The sequence below is a fragment of the Chionomys nivalis genome, chromosome 22 (assembly GCF_950005125.1).
Source record: "Chionomys nivalis chromosome 22, mChiNiv1.1, whole genome shotgun sequence".
NCBI lineage: Eukaryota > Metazoa > Chordata > Mammalia > Rodentia > Cricetidae > Chionomys > Chionomys nivalis.
Window position 1 is genome coordinate 10,042,144 of NC_080107.1, and position 9,867 is coordinate 10,052,010.

Here is a 9,867-nt window from a genome sequence, read left to right on the forward strand (position 1 = left end):
TAGAGAGATGGCTCAGCAGTTAAGAGCACTTGCTGCCCTTGTAGAGGACAAAAGCTACTCAGCGTCTCCAACCACCGGGGATCTGACACCCTCTCCTGGCCTCTGTGGGCACCAGGCAAACACATACACAGGAAAACACTCAGGCTTCGATGTCGCTTTTTTCCACCCCTGTCTAACGAGGCTACTTGACTGAAGTGTTCAAAGCCATTGTTTTAAATTACCTTCCAGTAACCACAGAAAAGCAATATCATAATTTACATCAAACACTTCTTTATGAATTGTTCATAATTTTTCAAAATGCCCTGATAAACACTTCCAGGCATTGTCTTTTCTACTGGTAGATTCCCGAAGTTGAGCAGTCCGCACCAAAGTCTAGAAGCACTTCGGTGACACAGGTGCACTCTACTGATCCTTTCCCAAAGGGGTCGTGCGTATTCAGATACCATAGAGGCCTCGGGCTGCCATACAGTATTGAAGGATTCCCAGTGTTATGATTTATAAGCTCAATACTTTCCTTTACTGTGTACATTTCTTTAACTACAGAAAGGCTTTTATTTGTTGCCCTCATTTGTGCGTTATCAGTTGTTACAGTTAATCCCTTAAGACGGTTCAAGTGTGCCTCCCTAGAGATGGGAGAGAGGCCAACAGCCTCTGCGGTCTTTGCGTACTTGGACGCTCGCAACATTTAACGGCCATCCAAAAGCAAAAGTTGAAAAATAAGAACTGCTGCCAAGAACTGCTGCTTAGTGATATAATTGTTTTATTGTGTCAAGCTAATTTTAAAATCCATGCTGTGTAGGCTAGTCGGCAGTCCTGATACATTATGTAAGCTCCTGTATTATGGCTCCTGTCTTCCTGCTGCGGATTTGTTCAGAATAGACAGTTTGAATGGCATCTGTCAAGAGGAGAGGTTGAAACCTCTTGTTGGAAAGACAAGTGTAGATTCTCTCGGTGTTTTTCTCCTTTAATCTTTTTTCCCCTAATTATCAGCTAGAGAAGTTATCATAGTGTGTGCTGGGTGGAGAGAAATGATTCTCGTTCTTAATTTTGAAGTACGTTTCCCTTCCCTTTACAGAATCTCTCCAGCTGTTTGTGGTGGCTGTTCAACCACGAGACGGGGCGGCTCTATGTTGAACTGCAGTTTTTCTGTGCCGTGTTTAACTTTGGCCAGGTATTTATTTACTGAGCACTGAGGGGGCTCTGTTTTCTTGGGTGAGTGGATGGGGGGATGCAGACATTGTTTTCTTTTCTATCCAAAGGGTTCTGTTTGTTTATCAGCTGCTGGTATGCATGACAGCTGACAGCTGCCGCCTGTCTCCTGGTAGAGATGAATTAGGATATTGGTTGAAGTCATCAGAATGTATGCTGAGTGTTTCAATCAGAAATACCAAGGACTTTTTTTTTTTTTTTGCTTTGGCATTGAGATGAAGAATAATGATTTAAGTAGGAACAAGATGTCCCCAAATTTTTCTTAAATTTCTCATAACTTCATAACTCACTTGGAAAATAGCAGGCTTCTCTGAGCCTTTTAGTTTGGCCACTACACTACTAAACATTGCCTGCTTTTTGGAATGGCAGGCACTTAAATCAGTATTTCAAAAATCATGTGACAAAATAAATCCATTTTAGCAGACACAGTAGTAGCCTTTCCTTTAGCGTCTACCATGTACCAACCCTTGTTAAGGATTTTATGTTCATTATCTCATGTAAACACTAAAATACCTATACAATAGATACTATCATTTCCCTCTCAGCTTACTATTAAAATTGATATTTAATGTCTGGCATCTTGAAGGTTCTGGGTTTAATCCCTAGCACTGGAACAAAAAAAAAAAGGCTATTTAAAGAAAAATAACATTTTAAATTCTGGCAAATATCTGCCAAAAAAAAATTGATCTTTTCATCCACCCGCTTTGCTTACCACTTCCTTTTGAAGGTGCTGGAGATTGAATTTTCTCCTATACATGCTAGGCGAACCAGTACATGTGGTCCATGTAACTACACTGAACCTCATCCCCAACTCAAACCCTTACTTTTTGATTACAGAATATTCGTTCATAAACTGAATGTCAATTTGAAAAATACTGTGTTGGAAATCATCACCTATTAAATTTGAAATATTTTGCCATATTAGGTAAACTAATATGAACTTTGTGAGTTTCTGCTCCTACATGGTTTTGTCTTCCACTCGAAGAGTTTCCTGTTTGTTTTGACATTGTTATTGGAAGAAAACCAACAAAGTATTAAGAAACACATTATGTAACCGTCCATTAGGGACAAACATGGGCGCCCAGAGCCATCTGATACCAGTCTCACTTTGTGATACTATTTAAGAGCTGACATTATCCAACTATAGAATTCTGGGCTGTAAATCCACAGCCCCCCTCAGCATTTTGCACTCAGAAAGCCCACTCCAGACTGAGCCACTCTAGGACGGGAACCAAGCAAGCTCTGTTGCACGGGGCTTTTTCCAGAACAGAACTATGGCAGGAATGTGCTCCACACTCTGCCTACACAGCTTCTGTCTCAAGTGGCTCAAAGGCAGGAGACAGAGTCTCACTCCAATCCTGTTTCCCTTTCAGGACTTGATGTAGTGAGATGCTCCCTTCTGACTCTTTGTAGCTTAAGACAATCAAGTCTTTCATGTAATATTGTGTTTAAAATGTTCTAATTATGTGTATGTCTGTCGTACGGCGTGTCTGGGGAAGATGGGGTGTGTGCGCGTGAGTGCAGTGGCCTGTGGAGGCTGGAAGAGGGAGTCAGATCCTCCAGAACTCAGTCTCACTCAGCAGAAGACTGCTGTGTCCACCCCACCTCTGGGCCCACCTGTAACAGTGCCTGAAAGCCCATGCTTGCAATGCATAAGTCTTTGGGGACCTTTTCTATCTACAACATAATACTAACTGTATTACAATTAGATATTACAGCCCTTGTTAGTTAAATTTATGAAGTTTCAACAAAAAAAATAATAAGTAGTTAGGCACACACGGAGAGATTTTCTTTTCAGAAAGGGGGAAATCAAAACATGTAGCTTCAGGGAGCTGCCATGCAAATACAGTACTTCAGCACTGGCTTTTAGCACCCATCATAATTACTAGGACAGAATGATTGGGAAGAGGCAACAAGCAGGGCGTCATGTGTGCCTGCAGGCACTGAACTTAAGTCTGCTTTGTATGCAGAATTTAAAATGTTACTCTAATCACTATCAGCTGCTTCCCCGTGCACTAAATGTCTTCATTTCTGTCTTAAGGTTTTGTGGTTGAATTCAAACAGAATGATTGTTTTCTCCCCTAGGGATTTATTTCCTTCGGAATCTTTGGGTTGGATAAACATTTAATCATCCTACCTTTCAAAAGAAGGTAAATTCAGTTTTGAAATAATCCTATGTACCTAAAGGTGATGACAAGGTCATTCTATTAAAATATCGATACCTTTATACTTTTATATCTGCTAAGAAACCACTAATACCACACAAAGGTAATCTGTGGAATCATATGTTTGTTGCAAATAATTGCAGAGAAAGTATTATAAGAAGTATTACAAACCCAGCGATGTAATTTGTATTTTAATAAGGACTGATGGGCACTAACTTTTACCACAGTTAAAGGAAACTTGGAAGGGAGTAGTACGTGGTGTGCTCCCCGTCAGAGTCTATGTCTGGCTGGTTTTGTCCTTGACAGTGGGCTTTCTCTTTTTTAAAATCTGAGAGTTTGCAGAGAATTCAAGGATTCTCTCAACTTTGGGGGTTTTGTTGGCTTCCAGGAAGGTTTCTCTTAACTAAGATCATGGTTTCTTTGCAAGGTAAAAGTTTCAACAGAGCGTGGGAAGAGAGGCAGGGGAAATGTTTGTTCTTCATGTGCTCTTGAGAAAATTCATAGATGCTAGACGTGGTAATGGGATCCAACCTACCTGCTCTGTAAGGAGCGCCAGTCAAGAGCGTCTGCCCCCTTGTCCATCACCACCGTCACTGTCATTGTTAAGATGTCGTTGCTAAGGGTCATAATCATTTCTAAAAGAAAAGTATAACAGAAAAGCCATTGACCTTAGTTGCCGGCTTCATAATGCCGGCCAAGTCAATTGTCAACAGCTGTATTGCCTGGATAGACAGAACGGACTGCTTTATACTCCAGATCCTGGCATTTGTTTCTGTGCTACTAATGTTGGAAATGGTGCAATAAAATGCATAATCCATAATTACCTTGGTTCATTTAGTTTTGATTTTAGTTTCTGAGGCAGTCTGAGACATCTGGCTTGGTTTCTAAGTTATGTCTATGCTTCAAAAAGGTCAAACACAGAAGGAACGTCTTAGGAGAAACTGAAGTGGGTCCACCACGTCTGGAGAGAGTATGCAGTGGGTCACTCCTCACCCCAGCCTGCTCTAAGAGCAGGTGCAGGACAAGGGCATTTCTGGTGCAGAGATTAATGCCATCTGGGTGTTGATAACAGAGCTTTGGTGACTGGTTTGGAATCGCCACTTGGTGAGACAGGTTGGATCTTCTCACGCTTGTTTTCTTTCCCTAAGAAACAGCCTGCTTAAATTTTGGTTTTCAGGCTTGAATTCCTGTGGACCAATAAGGAAGCAGCAGAAAACAGAGAGTCCCCTGTTTCTGAAGAAATCAAAATGACCTGTCAGCAGTTCGTCCATTACCACCGTGACCTGTGCATCCGAAACATCGTCAGAGAGAGAAGGTAAGCCGGTGCAGGCTTCAGAAACGTAGACAACAAGTTGTTAATATCAGGTTCTCACAAGCTAATTGTTGTGGGTGAGTTTATAGTGTAAGGAATAAGATATAAAAATGGCATTTCATTTTTATTTTTATGTTTCATGTCAGGTAGCTTCTGGTTTCTATATGAAAAGGATCCTGTGTGGTAAAGGATGAACATTCTCTTCATGTTGGCCACTAGTGTCTCTCATAGCACAGGGGAAAACGCTAGATTTAGAAGGGATTTTCTGTTCTCATCTCCTAGTTGCTAATGTCACTTCATGTTACTAACGATGCTGTCAAGAGAATGAAGTGAAATTCCTGCCTCTTAATTTATTCTCTGATACTTATTTCACCTCTAGTCATTTTATTTGTTCCCCTAATCCCGAAGGTTCAAAATATGCTGCAGCTGGAAACAATAAACTATGAATAATCAAATATAACAGCGCTGAGTTTTAGTTGTCGTGAAAGACGAAGTAAAACAAAGCAAAAAAATAAGGAACCTAATACCTTCAGGTGCATGTCTAAAAGTTTGGAGGTTAATATTCAGGACGGCTCGTTTCTAAGCACTGTGCCACCCTGCTCAACCTGGCTCAGCAGTTGAAAACCCTTGTCCTTTCAGACCCAGTTAGGTCCCCAGCATCCAGTGGTGGCTCAGGACTCTTCTGTCACTCCAGTTTCAGGGGATCTGACTCCTTCTTCTGGCCTCTTTGGGCACCAGGCACACACGTGCTGTGCAGACATACATGCAGACAAAACACTCACATACGTAAAATAATACACCGTAGAGGAAAGAGCTTACTTTGAGGGCCCAGTGTCTGTGATGAGCCTTGCCCACTCACTGACAGTGATAAACTGGAAAAAGGTGACTTTTCTACCTTTTTGGAAGGCTGAGCACAGCTTCAGGATACCGCCGGCCTGCGGATAGTCTGAGCAGTTTAACATCGCTCCAAAGTTTTCTTATAAGAAAACTCACAGGATCTGCCAGGTTGCTGTGCTTGCCAACTGCCAGGAAGCAGAACTCTCAGCATTTGCTGAGCTACCAGGTCCCAGATGGCTGAATGGGCACCAGCTGGTAGGGACCAGCTGATTCCTGCTCCTTTCCAGGATCTGCAGCCTGTCCCAGTCACATTCTCTGACACGCTGTCCTATCGCATAGGCTCTGCGACAGCTGCCTGGTCACCGCAGTCGAGAAACAGACACCTCCAGCTAGTGCCTGGGACAGAAAGTACACCTCTACATTAAAAAGACCCGGACAGTGACTCTAACATTGATAGTTTAGATATTTGAGAAAAATTCTGTTATTAACTTTTTTCTAATTCTTTTTTTTTTAAATATTTATTTATTCATTATGTATACAATATTCTGTCTGTGTTACCAGAAGAGGGTACCAGACCCCATTACAGATGGTTGTGAGCCACCATGTGGTTGCTGGGAATTGAACTCAGGACCTTTGGAAGAGCAGGCAATGCTCTTAACCTCTGAGCCATCTCTCCAGCCCACTTTTTTCTAATTCTTAGACATGAAACTTTGTATGTATGGTGAAATGCTTTAAAGTCTTTGACACCTATTTGTCATTTCATCTTGCTCCTCACCCCGTTTCCTGTTGTCAAGCACTCGAGATTTCACAGCTTGATTGACGCTTGTGGAGGTTCTTGCTGTCTAGTGCACATTTGTAGGAAAATGTTCGTAATTCATGTAATTGGTTCTCTTGTTTTGCATTTCTTTCTCTTTATCTGCTCATACTTAACCAATCCACATTTGCATTAGGAAGACAAATATTAAACAATCCAGAGGCAAATAAAAATCAAAGCACGCTTCCTAAAGAAGTTTGATTTTTATTATCTTACGACTGTGTGCATGTGTGCATGCCTGTGTGCGCGTGTGTGCATGCCTATGTGTGTGTGTGCGTGCCTTTGTGTGTGTGCGTGCCTCTGTGCACGTGTGTGCGTGCCTGTGTGCACATGTGCATGCCTGTGTGCGTGTGTGTGTGCATGCCTGTGTACGTGTGTGTGCATGCCTGTGTGCGCGTGTATGCATGCCTCTGTGTGTGTGTGTGTGTGTGTGTGTGTATGCATGCACATTGTGCCCACCAGACATAAATACAGGTAAAACCTCCATACACATAGAAAAAAAATTAAGACTATTGTCAAAAATTGTCTTAATGTACACTGTTCAATATAGTAATCACATATCTTACGTTCTTGAAAATTAAAGTTTTCACAAAAAACAGGCAAACTTTTGTTTGGGGGCTAGGAATATGGTTCAGTAGATAATGTGCTTATCTCACAAGCATGAAGACTGGATTTGAGATCCCCAAAGCCCACATAGAAGCTGGGCAGGCGTGGCGGCCCGTAGGGTGGCCCTGCCTGTAATCTCAGCAGTAGGTAGACAGCGGCAGGGGATCAGTCTGGGACCATCTGGCAAACTAACCAGCAGGACTGGGTGAGCTCCAGGTTCAGTAAGAGACTCTGCCTCCATAAATAAAATAAGGAAGAATCAAAGCCACCCAGTCAAATTCAGGCTTCCGCATGTATGTGTACCCCACACAATAAATTCAAACATGCAAAAACAAGGGACGTGCCACACGTACACATGCAGAAAGAACTTCTCTCAGGCGATACACTTATCTGTGTCATTTTAAGAGGTGTTTGTTTTCACAAGCATTACTGGCTTATTTTATCTTTCACCAGGGCCGGGAAGGGTAGCGGCTCCTTCATGTTTAGAACACTTCCTTTTCTGTCATGCTCCTGTCATGCTGTCCGTCCTCACTTCCTTTTGGTTTTCCTTTGCTCGTCTTCCATCGCGCAGCGCTGATACCAGAGTCACAGAACATACGGCTGAATCATTCCTTTGACACACAGGTGTGGTGCAAAGTCCTCTGCCGGGACCTTCTGTGGCTGTGACCTGGTGAACTGGCTAATTGAAGTGGGCCTTGCCTCTGACCGCGGTGAGGCTGTGATCTACGGAGACAGACTGGTGCAGGGGGGAGTTATCCAACACATCACCAATGAATACGAGTTCCGCGATGAGTATTTGTTTTACAGATTTCTTCAGAAGAGTCCTGAACAGAGTCCTCCTGCTGTGACCGTAAGCACCCCCCAACAGGAAAGCTATAAAGAAATCGGCCACTCGTCTCCAGCCTCACTTTCCCCTAAGACTTAAATTACAAAGGCGAGATCCCCACTTGGACTCGCACCCTCTGGTCTCACGTCTGGGACTTTTAGCTGTGGGATCTGGGACAGGTTACCTTTCTGAGCCTCTGTCGTCTCTCCTGTAAGTGGCAAATGCATTCCTACCCTGTCCTGACATGCTATGACCTCATGTGCGGGGGGGGGAGAGAGGGAAGCACATACGAAACCGGCCAGAGAAAGCCTGGAGTCAGACGTTCTGATAACGGTTGCGATGATCGCTATAGGCACCACTGTTCCAATACTTTAAAATCTTCTCCTTCTGTAAATGTTCGCTATAATTTCAAAGTCAGTATTCAACTGGCTGTTATTTTTAAGTTGCCAAATTTGGCAGGTTTGCTGCTCTAAAAATGAACCTTAACAACTTTACATTTATCAATAACACTTCCCCCAGATTTTTATTTGTTCTAGTAAGAGCTTTTATTTTTCTTTCCACTTCTTTGACAAATACTACCCATTTGAAAATTAAAACTACTGTTTTGTTTTTAAGATAAGACCTCATGAAGTCAGGCTGGCCTCAAATTCCCTACGTCACCAAGGATGGCTTTGAACTCCTGATCTTCCTGCCTCTGCCTCCTGAGTTCAGGGCCTCTTGGTGTGTGCACCATGCCTGGCTAATCCCACTATTTTTTAAAGTAATTTTTAAATTTAGTTTTGATAAAATACCAATTTTAAAGCTTTGTCTTGTCTTTTATCTAAAGTACTAATGTGTGCCAATAAGAGAAGAGTAAGAACATTAATATTATCTCTATAATCTTTCAAGCTAAAATTTTAAGCAATTTGAGCATTTTGATTTAAATGTTATCAAAAGTATTGCCATAATGCGTACTTCTTCTGGGACTTTCACAGTATCCTCTTGTAGAAGGAAAATGCATTTTATTCCCTGAACTGAAAAAGTGTAGTCAGAAATTTAAAATTCTAGCATCCTACCTTTAGTCTTTAATGTGTCCCTGTCTAAAAACACCAGATGTTGCTTAGTCCACTAAGGCCTTTAAAAAAAAAAAATGGCATGAATGAGATAGCCCACGGGCAAGAGGAAGTCTTCCTTACAGTGAGTAAGAAGTAAGAGTAAGTGCTAGATCAAGGCAGCACACTCAGCATCCGGTAAGGCCTCGGTTCAGGTTCACAGATGGTGCCGCACCCACGAGAGGGAAGGGCTCTGTCTCTTCACCCTTTGAAGGGCAAATCCCATTTCAACACCTCTTCTCTCAGGAGACACTCTTCTCCAGGGTCACCACGCCAGAACATAACACCTTCAGATAAAGCTTTACCTTCAGATAATTTGCACAGCCTTTGAACTACTACTTGATTAATAGGTATCAGTGATGGTTTAACTTATTCTAAACGTTGTTTATCTCATAGTGTTTCATATACAAGAGCCACCTAGAAAATTATTTATGGGGTTAGTGCCCTGACCCTTTTAATGTAGCAAATGCATAATTTAAAAAAAAAAAAAAACTTGCATGGAAGCCTAGTGTATTTAAAAAGAAATGATACTTAGTTATGTTATGATCATGGAAATAGGATATTTTAGGCAGAAAAACATCACTATAAAACTTAGGGGGATAAAAGACATGCCCAACTGTAACTATGCCTAGGAGTGTGCAAAAACATCTGTTCCAGCAGCCTCTGGTGACGCCAGACAGAATTCACATGCCTGCGAGCAACTCGAATTCAAGTGCAGGAGTTTGTTTTGTTTGTGAGTGAACCACATTGAGTCTGCTCTTCTGTTTGCGCAGATGGTGGGATCTGAAACATTATTTTCCATGGGAGGATCTAAAAGAAAACCATAGGTCAGAGTGATTTGCTGTTTCAGATGACTGAGGCCTTCAAGGGATGTTTCTAGAATTAATTCTAGGGTTAAGGATAAGCTAATTTTATCAGATGGACATATTTGTATGTTCCTTTCTCACTGACAGCACGTTTCTCAATAAAATACTTATTTTAACTGGCACTGTTAACATCGTTTCCTT

At 42.0% G+C, this 9,867-nt stretch overlaps 1 protein-coding gene across 4 annotated transcripts in view; it reads left to right on the forward strand.

Moving 5' to 3' along the window:
• The window catches only part of Gpr155 (G protein-coupled receptor 155), a 40,081-nt gene extending 30,235 nt beyond the window's left edge, over window positions 1-9,846 (forward strand). For 3 of the 4 annotated variants that reach the window (XM_057755078.1, XM_057755080.1, XM_057755079.1), the window contains exons 14-17: window positions 1,076-1,171; window positions 3,295-3,359; window positions 4,552-4,689; window positions 7,568-9,846. In XM_057755078.1, coding sequence (XP_057611061.1) covers window positions 1,076-1,171; window positions 3,295-3,359; window positions 4,552-4,689; window positions 7,568-7,868 — 600 coding nt within the window. In that variant the 3' untranslated portion in view covers window positions 7,869-9,846. The remainder of the gene's footprint in view (window positions 1-1,075; window positions 1,172-3,294; window positions 3,360-4,551; window positions 4,690-7,567) is intronic. The other variant, XM_057755081.1, reaches the window with a different exon arrangement.
• Window positions 9,847-9,867: the final 21 nt, after the last annotated feature.